The sequence below is a fragment of the Rhea pennata genome, chromosome 1, assembly GCF_028389875.1.
Source record: "Rhea pennata isolate bPtePen1 chromosome 1, bPtePen1.pri, whole genome shotgun sequence".
NCBI lineage: Eukaryota > Metazoa > Chordata > Aves > Rheiformes > Rheidae > Rhea > Rhea pennata.
Window position 1 is genome coordinate 64,325,293 of NC_084663.1, and position 21,921 is coordinate 64,347,213.

The following is a 21,921-nucleotide window of genomic DNA, read 5'->3' on the forward strand; positions in this document are numbered from 1 at the left end:
CTGCAGCATCCAGTATTTTGAAAGGTTGCTCACCTTAAGGCAGCTAATAATGGCCATAATTTCTTTCCTGTAATGGAGGTCAGATGTAGAATTTGAGTCTAGCCATATGTCAGTGCAGTTCTCTGTCGTTGACAAGGCATGTGCACTCCTACAGTAGAGGAAGTACTATGCTCTGTGTTTTTTTACTGATTTCACATAATTTGAAGTACTTGACTTAAGAGGTTAGTGCAATACAAATTCATTGCATTCCGTTCTGTCTTTTATCTAGGGAACAGGCAACAATTAGCTAATCCTCCTATATCACTCCTGGGACCTGAGGAAGAAAAATTTAAAGAAAAGAAGTAATTGAAAGGCAGAAAGGTTAAATGATTTTCCAGGGTTACACAGTATCAGTGGCAGATCCAGGCACTCAGCTAGGAGCTGTTGACTCTCAGCTACATGCTCTGACTAGTAGCTGTTGCTCCCTTTTTTCCCAGTCTCTGCGATAAGCAGAACATGACAATTTACTTCAAGGTAAGTGTCTGAACTACAGTCTTTGACCATGGTCTTTGTTTTGGCTTCAGTAATCTCAGTGGATTTAAGATAGTGTTTGGCACTAATTTACCCTATGTCATCTTAGATGTTTGACGTGAAAACATAGAGCTGGACTTTTGTTACTGAGTGGATATATCCTATCCCTACTTTGATGCCAGAAGCAGAATACAGCAGGTGCCTTTAGGGCTCTGTAGTGGCAGCCTTGATTCCTGCTTGCAGGCAGGACATATCAGTGCATTGCCAGAACAATCTTCCTGCATTTTGGCAGGGTGATTTGGCTGCTGGTTGTTGAAAGGAGCTGATGGTGCTATTGTCTGAATGGATTGCTTACCTAATATGAAGCTATTCATTGCTCAGACAATCTGGGTGCCACACTGGAAAAAAAGGGCCCCCTGTGACCCCCTCCATTTTTCATGTTAGACAGCTTGCTCTTTCTCTGGTGCCCTCCCTCGACTTTGCCTTTGTGCAGTAACAAAATAGATTTACCTGCTTTTAAGGAGTAGCTGGCGAGTTGTAAGAGGAGAAGGAATGACTTATTAGCACTGTGATTTTGTTTTATTCAAAAGATGCTGGTATCTCCTGTTTTGGCATCACATCTATGCTGTATCTCCCTCTGTAGGTTGCAGAGTTCCCCATCTTTAATGTAACTCATTAGTTGTGCATGCATGCCATTAGCATAATAATTAGTATTACAGGAGGCAGAATAATAGGATCTGCTCAAACTAATTAGATATAAAAATGAGGGATTTTCTCATATTAAGAAACAGCTGTGAAAGTTAAACAAAAACTTGAAAGACAATTTTTTTTCTCTTCTAAAGCTTCAGGCTGGTTTTCTTAGCAATGGCCTGTGACACCGACATGGGAGATGGCAGTGAAATACAGTGCTCTGAGCTCTGCAGGGCAAACACTAGCAGTGACTGTCCAGTGGGAACAGCATCGCTTGCTGTTATTATTGCTGCTATTATGATGATTATTTTTTTTGCATGAGTGCCCAGAGGCCCAAGTTGAAAAAGGGTGCCATTGTACTAAGCACTGTATAAACATTGTGAGAGACAGTTTTGCTATGAATACTTTATCCTTTATAGAGCTGAGAAACGGGAGAAGCAAGAGGAGAAATAGTTGTCTGGAGGGGTAAGACTGGGTTCTGAATGTTTAGTTGTGTTTCCCAGTGCTCCGTGCTAAGTCTGAGGACAAGGCTTGTTATTTTGAGATGACATACAACTCACTGGAAGCTTTAGTCTCTGAGACAGATCTTCATGATTCGGTTGCTTGATGCTGTAACCTATGGAAATTAATTTTTGTTATGAATTTAAAACAAGAGTAAGCAATATAAGGAAAATAAAACAAAACATTGGCTACCAGTGTGGACCAGCCTCAAGCTGCTAGTAAGCTGCCAGTACAACCTTAAGCTGATAATGTTTAGGTATCGTTTAATGGTATTTTTTCTACTTCCATTTCCTTATGTTTCTTAGAGGCTTCCCACTACTGTTTCCCTTGAGACTGCTTTTGTACCTTTGAAGTTAGACTGTTTAGGTGAATAATTTGAACACATTGTCAGATCATAACGTAATATTTATCTGATTGACACAGCCCTGATTCCAGAAGGGGAGAAAGAAATACTTCTTAAAAAGTAGTTTTCAAAATTCAGGATTTTTAGTTCTGCAGCTTTTACAAGTATTTTTGAAATGCAAAAATTTGCCAAGTTTCATGGGAAACCTAGGCCTTCATATTTTATTATTCTCTGTTTTATATTTCAGATTCTTTTTTCAGTGTTGCCCCAAATGATGAAAAACTGGATGTGACAAATGCTCTTGTTTAACCCTCTTGTGCCTGCAGGAGTTTCTCTTAGTGTTTAATACAGACCTTTGTGGGTGAAAGTTTAAATAGCCTCATGTGTGCCAGTGCTCTTACATGCTCATTGTCTCACTTTCCTGGCTTGCAGCAGCAGTCCAGCCTCCTTGGCCTTAGTCAGTGCCCTTGAGCAGTGAAAATGCCTGAAGCTGTGGGACTAACTGTGATAAAAGATATACCATCAGCAAGTGTTTACACTCATTACTGTTCCCAGCAGCAACACTGAGAGAAAGCTCTGTTCCTTCCTTTCCTTTCCTTTTCTACTTTTCTCTTTCCTTTCAAGCTTTGCTTCCCCCCACTTCTTTCTCCCTCCATCTCATTTTCCATCACCTATCTATCTTTTCTTCTATCTGTGCTTACTGTAAAAGTTTTGCTGGCAACTATTCAGTGTGGCACCCTGATCAAAGCAAAGCTATGCCCCTTGTTCCAAGACCAGATCCCCTCTGGGGCAGAGGCAAAAAACACAAGTGGAAAATGCATCTGTCTGATTTTTAAAAGCTGAACAAATAAATTAGGGTCCCTATTCACAGTAAATCAGAAATAAAATATTTCTACCAAAAAAACTATATACTAATCTCAGTTTGGCAGTTAACAGAGGAAGCAAACAGAAGCAGCAGTTTACACAGCACTCTCTGAGCTCTGCTTAGAAGTTTTGGGGACCTTGTTAGACATTGTGGGGCTTTCTGCTAACCCCTGTGGAACTAGAGGGTGATTCTGCTAACAGGAAAGGGGAGCTAGATAAGAGCAGCTTCAGGAGACCTTAACCTCTGGGAGAAGCTCTAGCACCTAGCTCTAACTAGGTGTAGCTGCCACTAACAAACTCTCTTGGTTGCCCCTGATTAGAGGGAGTTGGGGCATTTGATCCAGGTGGCCTTTGATTAGGGTGGGTCAAGCACCCTGTGAGTCAGTGCTAGGGAGAGGCCTATATAAGAGCCAGGCCTAGAGTGCAGCTAACAGAGCTAGTGAAGAGATGCAGCAGTTATGGTGGAAGGTGCACAGAAAGGTGCAAGAAGACATCTTTGTTGCCTATATTAGCAGTGCCCGCTTCCTCAAGCATGGTTATGATAGACTGCAAAGAACATTTGCCTGTAGCTTTTGGAGTTGCTGCGTCAGCTATGTAAGAAACTTTGACCCAGACGAACCCTCTGACAACAGACGCAGCTCTACAGGTCTGAGGCTGCAGGGATTGCTTGGGGCCTCCCCAGAAGGCTGGGACTGACAGTCAGCTCTCTTGCAGAAGCGGTACTGTTGTTGATGAGTTGTACCCTGGCTAACATGCTCTAGGTGACTCTGTTGAGCGGGGAGGTTGGACTAGATGATCTCCAGAGGTCCCTTCCAATCTTACTGATTCTGTGATTGTCAGGTAAAGGAGTTATGAGAGGAAGTCAGTAGACTGCATAGCATCTGTGAAAATGAGCAGGAGATAGAGCATTCTTAGAGACTGTACTGCTCCAGGAGTCTCCTGCAGTACAGGAGATGCTGGAGTGCTCTGTGCCAAATGAAACTGTACATCACAACACTGTAGAAGAAGGCTGGAACCTGGTCACATGTTGTGGGAGGAGAAAGGCTCCTGCTCTTCCTGAAGACCTGCTGTTGAAGAAGTGATTTAGTGCCCTCCATGCTGAGGAGGAGCCAGGCCAGACTTCAAGGGAAGCAACGGGGCCAACAGACCGTGTGCCTTGTGGGAATACTTGGAAAAAGCAATTAGTGATTGTTGTGGGTGACTCCATGCTGCAGGGGTCAGAGGCACCTGTCTGTCAACCTGATATCTTGTCTAGAGAGGTTTGCTGCCTGCCAAGGGTTCATATACGAGATGTCATCAAAAGACTGCCAAAGCTTGTCCACAGGTCAGGCTACCACCCTCTTTTGCTCTTTCTTGTGGGTGCTAATGATACCAAGGGCAAATTAGAAACAATCAAACAAGATTTCGGAGCTTTTGGGATGGTGGTCAAAGATCTGGGAGCCCAGGTGATCTTCTCCTCGATCCTGCCAATGAGGGGGAAGGAGGGGAGGAGTAGACGGTTTTTCCAAATTAGCAGCCAGCTGCATCACAAGTATTGGCACCAGGGTTTTGGTTTCTATGATCAAGGAACCCTGTTTGAAGATCAGCAACTGATGGCGAGAGATGGAATCCACCTCACTAAAGGGCCAGACTGGTAATGAGGGCTTTAAACTAGGAACAATGGGGGAAGGAGAGAGTTATAGAGAGAGGGTAATCAACAAAACACAGCTCAGGTCGAGATGCCTCCAGTGGGTGCATGCATCTGGGGATGTGCATATGAGACACAGCTATGGGGGATCCCCTTGCATCCCTCCTGGGAAAATGGTATGCTCAACTACCTCTCTGAAATGCCTGTACAATGCATGCAGCATGGGGGATAAACAGGAGGAACTGGAAATTTATGTGCAGTTGCAGTGCCATGATCTCATTGCAGTTACAGAGACATGGTGGGATAGCTCACATGACTGGAATGCTGTCATGGATAACTTTTTAGGAAAGACAGGCCAGGAAGGCGAAGTGGTGGAGTTGCTTTTTATGTGAGAGAGCAACTGGAATGTACTGAGCTCTGCCTAGCAGTAGCTGAAGAGTGAGTCAAGAGCTTATGGGTGAAGATCAAAGGGCAGGCTAACATGGGGGACACTGTTGTGGGTGTCTACTACAGGCCACCTGACCAGGCAGGAAGAGGAAGTCGATGAGGCCTTCTATAGAGAGCTGGAGGTAGCTTCACAATCACAGGCCCTGGTTTTCATGGGAGACTTCAGCCACCCTGGTATCTGCTGGAAGGACTACACAGTAAGGCAGAAATAGTGCAGGAGGCTCCTGCAATGCATTGACAATAACTTCTTGTCACAAATGGTGGAGGAGCCTACAAGGAAGGGTATCCTGTTGGATCTTGTCCTAACCAACAGAGAGGGACTGATTGGAGATGTTGAGAATCCATGACCATACGGCCTTTAATCCTGTGAATAATTCTTATGTGTACCAGCTTTTGTAGAGTGATTCAGGTGATGAATAATTGGAAAATCAAGTGCATTTACATTGACACAGTTTGCTTGTGCAAGGCTGTTTGTACAGAGCTATGTGGGTGTTTGTATCTGGCTGGAAGTACTTTGGGTTCCAGGAGGGAGCTAGTTGGCTGTGCAGTGCTTGACTGCTGTTTTCCGGGAATTGTGAGGTATTCTGAACTTACTCTTTGCATATATCCTGATCCAAGATCCTGGCCTCCAGCTGTGCAAGAGCACTGCTCAGCAACCTCACACAGGCAGAAACTGAGGACAGTTTAACTATTCTTATTAATATTCTGGACCATACCTAGTTCACTCTTCAGTTTTGCTGCAGGGATGCCTAAGGGTGGTAAAAACAAGTGGTTAGCTAAGGATTTCCTTGATTTAAAGGAAGGCCCATCCAAACTGGAGAAGATAAAGCTACTCCTCTTACTGCCTTCCCCAATGTGACTGTTGAGGCATGCCAGAGGCAGAATGACAATTTGTCTAGGGCACTAACGAACAGGTCTGCTGACAATGCACTGCATAATGCAGCCCAGGCTGCTGTTGGCTTTCTTTGTGTAAGGGCACATTGCTGGCTCATGCTTAACTTCTGTTCACCCCTGGTCCTTCTCTACAAAGCTACTTGCCAGATGGTCAGTCACCAGCCTGTAGTGGTTCACAGCATTACTCCTTCCCAAGTGCATGGCTTTGCCTTTGTTGAATTTCGTGAGATTCCTGTCAGTCCATTTCTTCAGCCTGTGGAGGTCCCTCTACATGGCAGCACAACCGTCTGGTATACCAGCCGCTCCTCTCGTTTTTGTATCATCTGCAAGAACTTCCTGAACCCACACTCTATTCTATCATCCAGGTCCTTAATGAAGAGGTTAAAAAATACTGGAGCTAGTTTCAACCTCTAGGTTGAGACTACACCACTACTACACTGCACCACAGTGACTGGCTTCTAGCTAGACTCTGTTGCTGATTGCAACCTTCTGACCTGGCAGTTCGGTCTGCCTCATTACTCAATTATTTAGTTTATACTTCATCAGTTTGTCCAAGAATGCTACGACAGACAGTGTCACAAACCTTATTAAACTTGAGATAAACAATATCCACTGTTCATCCCTTGTCTGCCAAGCCAGTCATCTCATCATAGTTGGCTGTGGCTAAGCGTGATGTTCCCTTCATAAATCCATGCTGACTACTCCCCATCACATTCTTGTCCTCAATACATCTGGAAATGGCTTCCAGAAGTATTTGGTCCATCACCTTTTGAGGGACCAAAGTGAAGATGATTGGTCTGTAGTTCCCTAGATCCTCCTTCTTGCCTTTTTTTTCAAGATAGGAGTGGTATTTGCTTTCTTCCAGCCCTGAGGAATTTCTCCTGATTGCCACAACCTTTCAAAGACACTAGAGTAGCCTCAGTGACATCAGCCAGCCTCCTCAGTTCTTCTGGAGGTACATCTCGTCAGGTCCCATGGATTTGTGTATGTCCCAGTGTGTTTAAATATTCCCTAACCTGATCCTCCTCCACCAAGAGTAAGTTTTCCTTGTTCCAAACTTTTCCAGTGGTCTTGGGTCTGGGAATCCTGAAAGCAGATCAAACCAGTAAAGACCCAAGACAAAGAAGGCAATGAGTACCTCAGCCTTTTTCAAATCTTTGTCACCAGATCTCCTGCCACATTCAGCAGTGGGGCTGCATTTTCCCTAGTCTTCCCTCTGCTGCTGGTATACTTGCAGAGGCCATTCTTGTTGCCTTTCATGTCTCTTGCCAGAGTCAACTCCAGATGGGCTCTGGCTGTCTTAAAACCATTCCTGCATGCTCAGTATTTCTATATTCCTTCTGGCACACTGTCCCTGCTTCTACCTCTTGTACTCTTCCTTTTTATGTTTGAGTTTTGTCAAGAATATCCATACAGGCTGCTTGCTGCTTTTGCTTGATATCCTGCATTTCAGGATCTTGAGCTTGGAGAAGGTGATCCTTGAAAATCAGCTAGCTCTCCTGAACCTGTCGTCTTTCCTGGGCTATATCCCGTGAGATTCTAAGCAGATCCCTGAACAGTCTAAAGTCTTCTCTGTTGAAGGCAAGGTTGTGATCCTCCTTCCTGTCTTGTTCTGTACTTACAGAACCATGAACTCCACCACAGGCAGCTCATAGGGGTGTTTCAGGCTGGTGTCTGTCTGCCTTAGCACTAAAAAGATTGTACCATTTTTGCTATAAAGCAAATGATGCAATGAGTAGCTTCAGGTTGAAATTCTGCTTGGACCGGTATGCAGCTGGATCTCATTTGTTCACTGTACCTCATCATAATCACCCTGGATATTATTGCTAGCACATGTCCGTGGCAAACACGTATCTGTAGGCAATGCTCAGGTGAGCTGGAAATGGAGTCTGTGGCTATTTTCCTTCCAAATTTCACATTAATCAAATAGGTGAAGTGAAGGAGGCTGCTATTCAGCCAGGATGCTGGCAATGTACTGTTCAGGGTAATCAGTATTCACCATGTGGCTTTTTTGCTTCTTTCTGACTCAATGCTGAGCATCACTGAGCTCAAGCTGCTCTGCAGGGCCAATGAGATGTGGATGCAGTGGTATAGTGGCTTCCCTGTTGTGGAGGCTGTTATCAGTGGACATTACTTAACAGATGATTATAAATCCTGAAGACAGGCTGGGACCACATTAGAATGCCTGATGAGAAATGGCTGTTCTTACTTAATATGCTGAACTGAAGGTTTTGCATCCCATGTTAAGGTGAATGGAATTCAGGTAGTCTTCACATGTGGAATAGGAATCTGAATAAACTGACATAGTGGATGCAGTTTGTCTATGGGATTTTCGTCTGGGAAGTAAGACTGTTGAGTTTTCAGATAACTGGCACTGTACTCTGAGCTTGTCAGGGCTTTCTCACATGGCATCACTACTGGCACTGATTGCATGGCCACCCTTTCAGTCAAATCTGGCTACCATGAAAGGGATATATTTGCAGATATAGTGAGTTGGGTGACATGGATCCCTGTGTGGCTGTGTGAGATGATGTGATAGCATACTTCCAGCATCACTGGTAAATGGGGTGGGGACCCTGGTGACAAAGGATACAGAGAAGGCAGAGTTACTGAATGCCTTCTTTGCTTCAGTCTTTACTGCTAAGGGCAGCCCTCAGGAATCACAGACCCTGGAGACGAGAGAGAAGATCTGGAGAAGGCAAGACTTCCCTTGGTTGAGGAGGATTGGGTTAGAGATCTTTTAGGCAAACTTGACATCCAGAGATCCATGTGCCCTGATGGGATGCACCCACTAGTACTGAGGGAGCTGGCAGATGTTGCTGCTAGGCCACTCTCCATCATGTATGAAAGGCTGTGGAGAACAGGAGAGGTGTCTGAGGACTGGAAGAAAAGTAGTGTCACTTCAGTCTTCAAAAAAGACAAGAAGGAGGACCCTGGAAACTACAGGCTGGCCAGCCTCACCTCTATCCCTGGAAAGGTGATGGAAAAGCTCATTCTGGATGTCATCTCTAAGCACATGGAGGAAAAGAAGGTGATCAGGAGTAGTCAGTGTGGACTCATCAAGGGGAAATCGCGCTTAACCAATCTGATGGCCTTCTATGATGGCATGACTGGCTGGGTAGATGAGGGAAGAGCAGTGGATGTTGTCTAGCTTGATTTTAGCAAGGCTTTCAACACCGTCTCTCATAACCTGCTCATATGTAAGCTCGGGAAGTGGGGGCTAGGTGAGTGGACAGTGAGGTGGATTGAGAACTGGCTGAAAGGCAGAGCTCAGAGGGTTGTCATCAGCGGTACAGTCTAGTTGGAAGTCTGTAGCTAGTGGTTTGCCCCAGGGCTCATTGCTGGGCCCAGTCGTGCTCAACTTATTCATCAGTGATGTGGATGAAGGGACAGAGTGCCCCCTCAGCAAGCTTGCTGATGATACCTAGCTGGGAGGAGTGACTGATACACCAGAGGGCTGTGCTGCCATTCAGAGACACGTGGACAGGCTGGAGAGTTCGTCAGAGAGGAACCTCACGAATTTCAACAAGGGCAAGTGCAGGGTCTTGCACACAGGGATGAATAACCTCATGCACCAGTACAGGCTGAGGGTTGACCTTCTGAAAAGCAGCTCTGCAGCAAAGGACCTGGGAGTGCTGGTGGATGACAAGTTGACCATGAGCCAGCAATGTGTCCTTGTGGCCAAGAAGGGCGGTGGTCTCCTGGGGTGCATTAGGAAGAGTGTTGCCAGGAGGTTGAGGGAGGTGATCCTGCCCCTCTACTCAGCCCTGGGGAGGCCTTATCTCAACTACTGTGTCCAGTTCTGGGCTCCCTAGCACAAGGGAGACATGGAGCTACTGGAGAGAGTCCAGCGTAGGGCTACAAAGATGATCAGAGAGCTGGAGCATCTGCCCTATGAGGAACGGTTGTGAGAGCTGGGCCTCTTCAGCCTGGAGAAGAGAAGACTGAGGGGGAATCTTATCAGTATCTATAAATACCTTAAGGAAGGTTGTCAAGAGGATGGGGCCAAGCTCTTTTCAAGGCTGCTGTGTGACAGGAGAAGAGGCAATGAGCACAAACTGAAACACAGGAAGTTCCATCTGAATATAAGGAAGAACTTCTTCCCTGTGAGAGTGATGGAGCACTGGCACAGGTTGCCCAGAGAGGTTGTAGAGTCTCCTTCTCTGGAGTTATTCAAAACCTGCCTGGACACGATCCTGTGCAATGTGCTCTAGGTGACCCTGCTGGGGCAGGGGGTTGGACTAGATGATTTCCAGAAGTCCCTTCCAAACTCAGCCATTCTGTGATTCTGTGATACCATACAAATTGAAAATACAGTGTGGGGTAAACAGAGATGAGAACAATGAAGCCTTGAGTGACACAGACACTTAGCTGATGTCTGAGCAGTGACAAAACATGAATAAAGTACATTTTAAAGCAGTTTTCTACTTCTCTAGCCATGGAGATACTATAGTCCATAACCTGGCCACAGTCAAACAGATGAAGGGTAGCTATGAACATACTTTTGTAGTGGGGACCATCAGAGTACAAAGAGCAACATTTTCATAGGCCACTAACTAGATACTGTTATCTGAGATAGGATTTTCAAAAGTGCCTAGGAGGTGGAAAGTGCTTGAGCTGTTTTATTTTTTCTTTTTTTTTATTTCAAAAGTCCAAGGGTGCATGTTGATTTATACAGTAAATGTGCTTTACATAGATACAGCTTATTCTCCCTCTGAAAGATTAAGCTGTGGTGTTGTGAATACCTTTCATATGAGCATAATTACATCCCAGACAGGAAAATTTTACTCCACTGATGTAGGAAGCAGAGTCTCTTTGGATAGCCTTGGCAGTTTGGATGATATGCAGATTATCACAAGGTAAATAAGGGAGAGGATTTTGCTTTTTCTTTTTGATGGAGAAGCTAACAGAGGCAGATACAGATGCAAGGACGGCAGAGTGCAGCCAAGCACAAATGAATAAACAGTGATCTGTCTGGTTCCTCAAGTCAAGTGCAAGGCAGATGGTCTTTGAGGATAGGAACCTAGTTTGATCACACAACAGCCTCTAAACAAAACTTTCTCCTGGTAACAAGTGACCTCACCGCTACTGTGTATTGTACATACTCTTCCTTTCAGTGAAGTACTATTAGTGGTCAGCATGCGTTCATATGTCTACTTTGTAAATTTATTGAAGTGTGCATAGTTTATGCTTGCCCTGGGCCTGAATAGATTTTAAAAATTCCAGAACTAGCCAGTTTGATAAAATGTCATTGTTTCTTTCAGAGAAAAGGAAAGAAAGAAAGATAGATCAATCGATACAGAATCCAGGGGAGTCTGTGATACAGTGCCTTTGCTTAATCCAATAGCTTTAGCTTTCAGTAGGAAGATTAGAGGAAGACAGAGTTCGAAGAGAGTAAGAGGAGAGACATACATTTAGTAGAAGAAAAGAAGCTTTCACTAAAAAAAAATAGCTTAATGAAAAATGACATTTTTGAGTGACAGTTTGTAAAATAGTGCCAGATTCTGTGAATGACTCCAGGCCTCATACATGTGCATGCGCACACACACACACACACACACACGCATATGTACATGACACACACCTGCACACATATACACAGATATGTGGAAATAAAGAAAGTCTTCAAATTTTCATTTTCACATTTTTAAACTAAAACAAATTACTTTGTATTTTGAAATATTATTATTCCTTTAAATGTTAAACCCAGTTTTTAAGGGAAATAGATTTTAGAACAGATTATGCTACTGAAGACATTAAAAAAGTATTTTATTTTGAATTGATTAAAGGATTTCAGGATTACTTAAAGTAATTTTTGTCTTATTTAAGAAGTTGAAGAAAAAAATTATTACTTTGAAAAACTAACAAACAGGAAAAACAACAATCTGAGAAATGTAAGAACATACGTCTGCTTTCTACTGAAAGTACTCTGAGTCTATCCAAAGCTGGAAGAATTCATTATAGCTCTTTTGACTTTAATGTAATTAAGCTGGTTTACCAGAGGTGAAGTTTACTCGATTGTCTGTCTGTGTTACACAAACTTGTCAGAGAAAAGAATCATATTACCTTATTAAGGGCCAAGTGGTTGTCTCCCCATTGCCTATGGTATTTCTAATTAACCTGAGATGGATCCTTTTCCCTTTTCCCTTCCCCTTTTTCCATTTCCTGAGAAGGAAGAAGTAGAAGCATCTTTCAATGGACAATAATGCCTGTCAGTGCAATTTGGGTTCAGGCAAACATGGATCTACTCCTTGCTTGCTGTTAGGGTTCCAGGAAAGATGCTTCACAAGAACTCTTTCCATCTCTCAAGCATCTATTGTGCTGAATTTTGTGGCGATATCCATGAGGATTTATTCATGCACCTAGTGAGAGCTGTTATTTCTTCCATTGTAAGGTGATATGTGATAGAAGAGTAATTCTTAATCCCCTTAGTTTATCTTAATTTGCTAGGCCTCTCTGTGAATTTCTTCTACCTATAGAGGAAACCTACTCTATCTGTATTTCCTCTACTTCTGCCATGGTGGAAATTACTGCAGATGGTAGTATATCACTTCTACCATCGCCTTGTTCCCTTACGTGTCCTAAGTTTGTCAGAGCAGCACATACTCCCTACTCCTTTCCTTATCCTGTCAGTGCATATTGTCTGGACTAACTCTGCTCTGATGGTTCCAGGCGAAACTTCAGTTGTCTTTCAAGTGCACATGGGTGTTTGCTCCAAACAAAAGGGGGAAGGGTTGACAATGCTGAAGAAACGTGTGAGCTTTCTCACCTCACTCTGGATTTGCTCTCACATTCAGAGGAAGCCAAAGACAAATAATGAAGTAGAAGGGAAGCAAGGGAGGGGTATGTATGGGTAGCACGTGCAAAGCTTTCTTCCAGCTCTCCGCTCGTGCAAAGCTTTCTTCCAGCTCTCCGCTGAGCCGTGACCCCATTTCTCCAGGGGCTGCCTGCTGTTTTATTTTTTCGAACCAAGATCCTGAGACAATGCTTTGCCTGCCAAACAGGGTCAGCCACTCAGATAGGAAGGGTTTGGAACTGGACATAAACTCACCTTTCCATCTTTTCCAGCCCCTTAATCATTCCTTGTGTTTTTTGTTTCCTTCTATTTTCTCTTTCCCTATTCAGAATGAAGAAACAGAATTACTTGCATGCACAGAGAAAACAGGGGAGAGGTGGGAAAGAACTTTTTCTCTTATGGGTATTGGCTTAAATGTATTTCAGTGACTGCTACATGCTAATTTTTGTGGTCATTATTATTGTTATCTTGACAGAATCCAAGAAGAAGAAAAAGGAAGGCAAGAAACAAGAGAAGATGCTGGATTAATAGAGCCAACTTGGGCAGTGTGAGAAAGGGACATCAGCAAACATGATCAGTTAACAGTTTCATTTATACTTAGACATTTTATGCTAAAATTATTTATAGCTTAATGGTACAATAGAAGGAAACAAGCAGACATACAGAAAAAAAATCTTTTTTTATTACTTTAGTGTTTTTAATGTATAACCCTAACACCATTTTTTAGAGGCCTGCAATAAAGGACTCCAAACTCATTTAGAAATTTATGTCTATTGTATATTGAACAATGTAGAAGTTTTAAAAATATTTTTTCTCAAATATTGCTGTAAGTCTCAATCTTGTAATTACTCCATGCAAGCAGAACCTGAACCTATGCAGAGCCCAGCTGAAGCCAGTGGTGCCCTGCGTGGACTGAGGGGTCTGTCTGGATGCAGTTATATTTTAAGATTGGACCTTTTGTCTGAAAAAGACAGATTTTGTTTCTTAATTTCGTACTACATCTGGCTAACTGTATGAAATCATTTGTTTAAGGAAAGGATGAGGGCGTGTTGTTGAGTATTTGCAGGCAAAGAATTTTTTTTTATATGTGCTGTGAATGTTCATTCCAAAATGCCACCATTTCTGGGCAAAAAAATAGTAGCATTGCTTCTTTTCTTGGCCATATTTTTCTTGTATGCAGTAAAAAAATTCTTAAATACTTTCTTTCAATGGCTGGATATGGCAGAGTCCTAAATTTTCGTGATTTTGAAGTAGGCTAAGAAGACTGTTTTTTTTTCAAGGTGGAATGATAGCAATACTCTCCGTTTTTCACCGTGGTGGATGATAGAGGCTTGTGTTTTATCTGCAAAAGCAGAAAAATGTTTTATTTTGTTTGTTTATTTTGCCAGCAGGGAGAATACTCTTTTCACATAAATCTAGTTGAAAGAGTTGTGATTCTGCCTGACCCAATTCCCTTTTGTAGCAGCAGGAATCTTCCTGTTGATTCAGTTATAGCTGGTTGAAAAACAGAAAGTATCTCTGGTGGAAAGTAACAGAAGAAATCATTTTGGAAACTGCCTAGGATAGTTCATATTTTTGACCAAGAAGGAGATAATTTGTGGGGGCTTAAAACCAATAGAATCAAATTAATTTTTATTTCTCTATTAGTTAAGCAGAAGGGAAATAACAGAACAGTATCTTTTGATTTCATCCATTTTAACGTAAACAAAACAGCTTTGGAAAATTTCAGCCAAATTAAAAATAATTTTGTGGAAATTTTGTTTTAAAAACAGCCTGTGAAGGAAGAAAAAAGAAAAAGAAAAATTATAAACAGCTGGTTTTCATTCTGCCTCATTTTACCTGAATATTTCAAATAATTATGAGTCCTGAGAGAAGTCACAAAGTAGAAAAAGATCTGACAAAGGGCTGATCTGCAGAAAGGATTGTTTTACAAATAGTGTTCAGCCCAGTCTTCTTAGAGGAAATTTAAGGGATTTCAGTGCCCAAATTAATTTCAAAATCATTACTTTTAAAATCTAAATCTTACATTTCAATGGCAGGAACTAAGCTCTCTGCCATTTGTATAGGTCCCAGGCCTGCTCGCTGATAGGCTCCCTTATGTTCCTGCAGAAGTCTACTGACTTCAGTGAAGCTGCAGCAAGGTATATTCATATGAGTAAAGCGTTTTGATCTTTTGGCATATAGCTTGTAGACATGGCAGAGAGTCTTTTCTCAGACTAACTTCATACTCCCCTTTTCTGTGCAAAAAATACTCTAAAACTTGCCTTGTTTTTGCTCACATAAAGGGAACCACTGATCTGAACTCACAATGAGGCAACTCCTCCTATAGACATTCCCAAGCCCTTCTGAAATCAGTTAGCCAAAGCTATACATAGCATAAGATAGCTAGCCACAGAAGAATTTCCCACTCTCTGTGGGTGAGTTTTGCAGTCTCTGTTGATACTTTTCATGTTGTGACTACACTGTTAAACATATCTGAGCAGGTGGTATAGTTAAAAGTGTCCCCAACATGTGGTGGACATACAATGACCAAATCCCAAATAACTTCTCAAGCTGACATTTGCAAAGGCTTAGATCTGGGTGATTCTGGGTGCTATTTGGTTTGTTCATGGCCAAATCAGGTATACTAGTGTTCACGCCTCAGATTTAAGCTAATGGATTGGTAAGTCTGATTGAAGTGAAGGCAGGAAGAAGCTTTTTTACTTACCAAAGGTTTGTCTGTCTAAATGCTGCATCAGTTCACTTAAAATGGTTCAACTTTGAGTGAAAACACTGTTGCACCATTGTATTACATTGATTAATCTAGTCCCTGTTTCACAGGGAGCTGGCAGGGGTTGGGAATGCTGCTGAGACCAACAGTCTGACTCTCTTTTAGCACACCTTCAGACATAACTTCTGATTTCCGCTTCTGTGAGTAAAAAGAAAATATATTCGTGTAAGTTCATCCTCTGTGACTTCTGGCCCTTATGATTAACTGCCCATCTGGGCTGTTAAAAGAACATTCCTAATAGTTTTTGAAGGAGACCTGTCAAGTCTTCATGATTATGACAGAAGTGTAGGCACTCCATGGAAAGAGTTTACAGCAAACAAACAAACAAAATCCATGTTTGGACCAGAAGAAAGCACAACAGTGCAAGGAGCAAAGGTGTGAAATAAGAGAGCACTTCCTCTGTACTACCCGGTCATGGATGTTTGGATCTACAATGTATCTTCTTGTTAACAATAGTTGGGTTATATATGTCATGCTTTATAAAGAATGAAGAAAATATCCAAGAAAACAGTAGAAAGCGTTCCGGAGGGGCTGTGCCTATGACTGAAGAGATAAATAGTAATTTCATAGCCAAACACGGAGGAAGGTGAAATGGAATAGGTCAGTCAGATCAGCTCTGAAAGGAAGTAACTCTTTTCCTAGAAGAACAGGAGTAATTGCTTCACTAGTGACATTATCTGAGAAAGCAAGAGGCAAGTGTCTGAACAAATCTTCTTCCAGCTCCATCTTGCTCAAAATTTCCACCAGAGTTAGTCAGAAATTCCTCCTTATTTGTTTCCTAATCTTCTACTCTCCTTCTTTTGAGAGGTCAGCCTGTCTGATACTGCAAAGGGGGTTGCTGCTTCAGATGAATTATGTTTTGTCCTTCTTGTCCATGAAGTGATTCTCTGTTATAATAGAAAATGAGCATAAAAGAATGTCACACGAAACAACACAAAGTTTCTCTGGATTGAGGGTTAGGGTTAGGATGAGGGATGTTCATCACCTAAGGATGAGTCTGCATCCAGACCCTGGGTTGCAGCAACTTTAAGTTTAGGGAAGTTTGGAGCCTCTAAGTAGGCTGAACCATTCTCCTAAGCAATGAGGCCTGTCTATGTCTTGATTCAAATCAGTATTTGGGAATTGGGGCATTTTCTCATTTTGACATGTCTCCTGACAAAGATGTCCAGATTGAAAGAGAATCTTTACTTGTCAGCTTAACATATTTAACAGACAAAACTATTGCATAAAGTATGTTTTAGGACAGGGTTCCTGGAAGGGAAGAAATGTACTGTACATTCAGGTAAATACTAAGTTGTAAACCACCAATTCTGATCTTCTAACTCCATAATGACTTTCTGGAATGTGCTACTTTTCAAGGGAGAAGAATAAGGAGAAATGTAAGAACAATAATTATATAACTTTCCAGAAGACGCTGTAGCATAGTTCATGGGGCCCTTTTCAAGAAGAGAAGGATACTATACTGGGATCATTTGTTACAAACTTTTTTTGCTTTCTCCTTTGAGCAGAGATGGCTGGACCACTTGGTAGGACGTTCACTTTTATGCTTTGCTTCATTTGTGCCTTAATGAAAACTAAGCAAATGTAGAATATTACTAAAATGCAGAGAAGCGAAGAGTCCCATTCCAAACTCAGAAGAATATGTCCACCAGGAGGTAGTGGCAAAAGGAAGCAGTAGTATGACTATCTTTCCTGTTGTAGGATTGCAAGTTATGATGATATTGGTAGCATAAAACATTTCTTTCATCTTAGTGTATATCTTGTCCTTCATCAATTGGCGTGTGGTCATGGACAATTCAAGTAATACAGCAGAGCATTAGTTATGATGAACTACGGGAAGTGAATACTTACCTTATGAGAGGTTTTTATAAGTTATAAAAAACTTAGTACTAACCATATTGTTAGCAAGGAGCATCTAAAGATAAATACCGTATAGCTTTCCCATTTGTTTAATGGAATTCCTTAACAAATTACAAGCTTTCTTTGAGGCTCTGTAGTCTAACATCAGAGGTGAGGGTGAGGAATAATCCAGCTAGGTGTTCCAAGGATATTTTCTGTGTAGAAATATATTTTCTGTTCTCAGTTGCAGCTGAAATCCCTCTGCAATATTAGTGATATAAATCTGCCACTTTTCTAAAGTGAAATATTGGTGAGGTGAATCATGTCAGCATGTTGTAACAGTGTTCCGCGTCTCCCAAATACTTATAGGAAGGGGAAAGAGTATGTGAATGATGGTAAGTATCTTATATTCAATCTTCTTAAACCTCAACATCATTTTCTCTGAACTTCTGACTGTGTTCTCTCTTCTAAGGGGACATACTATATCTACTGCCTGCCTTCACCCTTAATTTACCACTAATTTTGATAGTATTCAGAATTTTTCTGTCAATCCTGCCAAGGAACTCCACTTTCCACCCAAACTTCTGGAGACACTGTTGAACTCCTCCTCCTGTTAGAGGATATGCTTTCCACTCTTGGCTGGCTGGTTGCAAAACAACCCCAGCAAGCGCTTACTACCAGTCACTTCTCATTGTGTCCTTTTAGAATTAAAAATAAAAGAACTAGTAGCAACTTGTGAATCAAAAGATGAGAATGAACAAGGCAATACAAGAAAAAGCAAAGAAACTCTCTGAATATTTTAGGAGGGTGGTAGGTTTGCTGGTAAAACATTTGTTGTGTAGATCAGCCTAGGGTGCCTAGTGGATTGACATGCATCAGATTTGGTGGAAGAGGAGAGGCAGTGATGAAAGAGGGGCTGCCCTCAAACAGAAAAGCCCCTTAGCTAGGTAAACAGTGGCAAGAAGCTGCATCCTTTCCTACTACATCTTCTTTTACCGTCAGATTAAAGGGAAGAGAAATGGCACATAGAGCTTCAGCAACAGTGAGAGAAGAAGGGCATGGAGACAGCCTCTTCCACCCCATGGGTGTTTTCATTTGGAGAAGGTCTAGATAATTTTGTTTAAGCAGCAAAAAACTTTTATGTGCTTATGAACCAAAACTAAACAATACCATATCTATTTATTCCCCTGATGCTCCTCTTCTGCCATTCTTCAAAAATGTCCGTTTGCCTTGTGGCCTAGGCCCTCTGACCCTAGCAATGTCAAGATACTTGAAGGAAAACATGAGAACTCAACTATGTTCCCTGTCATTATCTCTTTGGTGAGAGCTGTGCAAGCCCTTGACCCTTTCTGTGGTTTGCCGTTTAAGTGTGGAGTATCTTAAAGTGCCAGATGGCTCAAAACTCAGCTCAAAACCCAAATCTTACAGCCTTTAATTCCTGATTGAGGTACCTATAGCAAGTACAGTTTTCTTATACCTTTCTTTAAGAAAAAACTGAAAGCCTGTGTCCTATCTATGATTTTACTGATGAGCTATGACAGAGACTCCCCAAGTGTTCCAATCTTGGAAGGTCATACAAAGTTAAGGATTGTACAAAAACTTTGGCATTAAAGTCTATGCTATAAAGCTAGGAAAATATCTAGTTCCTGCAGAGCCCATAGCCAACTTCTTTTAATTAATTACGCTGTTTGAGTTCCCTTATCCTAACTGCCTGGCAACAAGAGACTATCTAACCTTTTTTCAATGCATCGTTCATTACACTGCCTGTGTTAAAATTATATGGTTCGTCTAGATTTTTTTACAGCTACTCCAGAGGCTGTTGTAGTCACTGAGGGGGCTTGAAGCAGAATGCAGGCTAGTACTGCTGCTGCTGGAGCTTGAAACCACCTAATGAGGATTTCAGTATCAGAAACAGTATCTATCTAAAAATATACATAAATGTGTACTACCTATCTATATATATACACACATATCAATATATACATATATCCGTATATGGAGAGGCAAAATTCTATAATATAGAGTGTATCCATAACTCAAAATGTGTCTCACAACTATACTGCCATGTTTTAAAGCTAAAGCAGAAGGGAAAGTGCTTTTTTTGTCCTCTGCTGTGTTACACAAGGGCAGTATATAAGATGAAGAACTAGGTTTCTGCCCGCTCCTCAGCCCAGCAGTTTAAGGATAGCATCAGAGTGATGCTCTCTTGTCACACCGAGTACGTGGAAGGGCCTTGTTTAAAACTTCAGAGGGGAAGAACTGATTCAGTTAAGTGTGAATATAGAAGCCTAGAGAGAAAAAGGCTTTTTTTTTTCTGCAAAGAACAAGCAAAGAAAATAAAAAGAGCAAATAAAAAATTCTCTTGATACTTGTAGTTCAGATGTTAAACATAAAAAGGAATGAAAATTAAAATAACAAAGCCTGAATATCATGTTCAATGAATTGCTAATTATGTATATATCTATTAAACCAGTGCTATATGATATCTTCTCATAAGTTACCCTCTTTTCCTATTCCTTTTCCTTTTTTTTTCCCGATTTGTATATTGATTTTGTAAGCTAGTAGTGTGTTACCTTTTCAATATTTTTAAACTTGTATGAAAGCCATATATCCATATTGTAGAATGAAAGCATTAATCCTGTAACATCCCTTAATGTTTCCTTTAGCTCTGTGGGATTGTGGGAGGCCCTAGCAAATATGTATGTTTACCAATTGTATCAACATAATTTACTTGCTCGTAGTGGCGATAAAGAATTAAATAAACTAATACACAGAATTGTGGTGTCCTCATTTTGTTGTTGAAACTGTAGGGGATTTTTTGAGGTTTCTTAAATGAATTCCAAATATTCATAGTGGTCTTTCTTTATGGTGTTAATTTTCTATCAACCATAGGTGTTGCCTGCCAAAGAAACCCTTATCTCTATAAACTCAGGAAGAGTTGTAATCTGTAGGAAGAAATCTGCCAGAAAATAGTTTTGGCAGAAGATGGTTCTTTGGTTCATGCATACTGAAGTCTCTCTTCCCCAAATTCCCCATACTTACAGTTCTCTAAAGGAGCTTGTTTCAGTATGTAGTTATTTCAGCCTCTACAGTATTGACACAATAATGGGTAATAGATGAAGAATTTAGAATCACTTTTTTGTTTTTCTTAAATTATTCTATCAGCTAAGGAGTGGGAAAACCACAATCCCAGCCCTGTTATGCTCAGCTCATATACGTTAATAGTGCTTTTAATGAGTGTTCAGTGAGAGATGATTAAGCCCCAAGAGTAGAGCAAAGATGTTAAATTACATTAATGGAACGAATAGAATGATGAGGAATTCGGGTAATCCTCAATTACCTGTTCATTTCTTTTCCTTTTTTTCTTGTCCTTTGGTTATGCTTTTATTCCTGTATCTGTTTTCTTTTCCAAGTGTCTTCCTGGTTTTGTTTCTGTGTCCATTGGCTAGCTAAATTTTTAGATTAATTAATTACTCTCTACAAGCCATTCTACCCCTCACTGCCTAGAGAGGAGATACTCGATATTGGTTATAGGAGAATTATGCAGGCTATTGGAATTGTTTCGAAGAAAGTTAAGTATTATAAGTTATGAAAACCGAGAATGCAAGAGAAATGTCCTGAGATTTTCTGATATAATATATGAAGATGCTAAAATATATAATATCTCAGTCCTGTAACAACTTACCCAAGTGCTCTGCTTCATGTGCTGCAGATAGTCCTACTGATTCAACAGCATACTTCCCATTGCAAAAAGCCAAGGAATGACAGGCTCAGGGCTCCCTTTAGCTGAGAGTGAAGTACAAAATTTGTGTTCTTTGCTATTGTCTTTTCCTGATGACAGAGGTCTATCAAGCAGCCTGCACAACTGAGTGTTACAAAGACAAAACACACATTCCCTGTCATAAGGACTGTTTTGTAAGGAGTTGAGTTTCAGTCGGTCTGTGTATCATCAGTGCTACTTGGTGTCTTATCAAGAAAGCTTCCTAAATAAGCAAGTGTTCTATCTACCCGCCTGGGAAGAAAAAGACCAGTATAATTTTTTTTTCAGTGCAGTGTATACCCAGAACAGCAAGTCCTTTGCAACCTCAACTTTAGGGTCACAATAAAGATGGCCCAATAAAGGCAGAACGTCAAGCTCTTAGAAGAAAAAAGAACAGAAAAGGCAGCCAACTTTCCCCTTTTGTAGCTTTTATGGCACATGTCCCTGAAGCAGGTGGGAAGATGGAAAACATTCTTTAAACCAGAACTATACACATTATTGCTTTTTTTTAATAGCAATGATAACAACAATAGCTATTATTATTCTCTATGCCGTAGTTTATTAACACACACTCAGCTAACATCTTTGATTCAAGGCCTTCTAAACAATTCGTCAGTGCTAAATACCAACCATTCCTGCATTTGAGGTGGAGGGTTAATCTCAGAAGTTGTCTATAGACTCTCTACAGTCAGTGGAGCATGACAGGTCTATTCAGAAGGTGATTCAGAGCAAAGGACTAATTTGGTAAATCTAAAAGATGTCATGAAGGACCTCTCTTTTGCTCACTGTGGAGGGAGCTTATGGAGATTAAGTGTATTAGCCTGATCTGAGTTTCGCCTTGTAGTTTGCCCTCCCATTAAGATAGTAACCTGTAACATTG

At 41.4% G+C, this 21,921-nt stretch overlaps 1 protein-coding gene and 1 long non-coding RNA gene across 9 annotated transcripts in view; one reads left to right on the plus strand and one right to left on the minus strand.

The window, feature by feature from the left end:
- PTN (pleiotrophin) overlaps positions 1–20,057 on the plus strand; it is an 85,072-nt gene extending 65,015 nt beyond the window's left edge. For all 5 annotated transcript variants that reach the window (XM_062589953.1, XM_062589943.1, XM_062589963.1 and 2 more), the window contains one exon: positions 13,148–20,057. In XM_062589953.1, the coding sequence (XP_062445937.1) occupies positions 13,148–13,200 (53 nt within the window). In that variant the 3' untranslated portion in view covers positions 13,201–20,057. The remainder of the gene's footprint in view (positions 1–13,147) is intronic.
- LOC134148152 (uncharacterized) lies at positions 1,591–21,152 on the minus strand. 4 transcript variants are annotated; one of them, XR_009960145.1, is made up of 4 exons: positions 20,967–21,152; positions 15,380–15,580; positions 12,928–12,993; positions 1,591–1,816 (listed from the first exon to the last, which is right to left on the minus strand). It is a non-coding gene; the product is annotated as an uncharacterized LOC134148152 (long non-coding RNA). The 4 variants fall into 4 exon arrangements; XR_009960150.1 differs by having other exon boundaries at positions 15,380–16,329; XR_009960149.1 differs by lacking the exon at positions 15,380–15,580.
- Between the last annotated feature and the right edge of the window lie 769 nt (positions 21,153–21,921).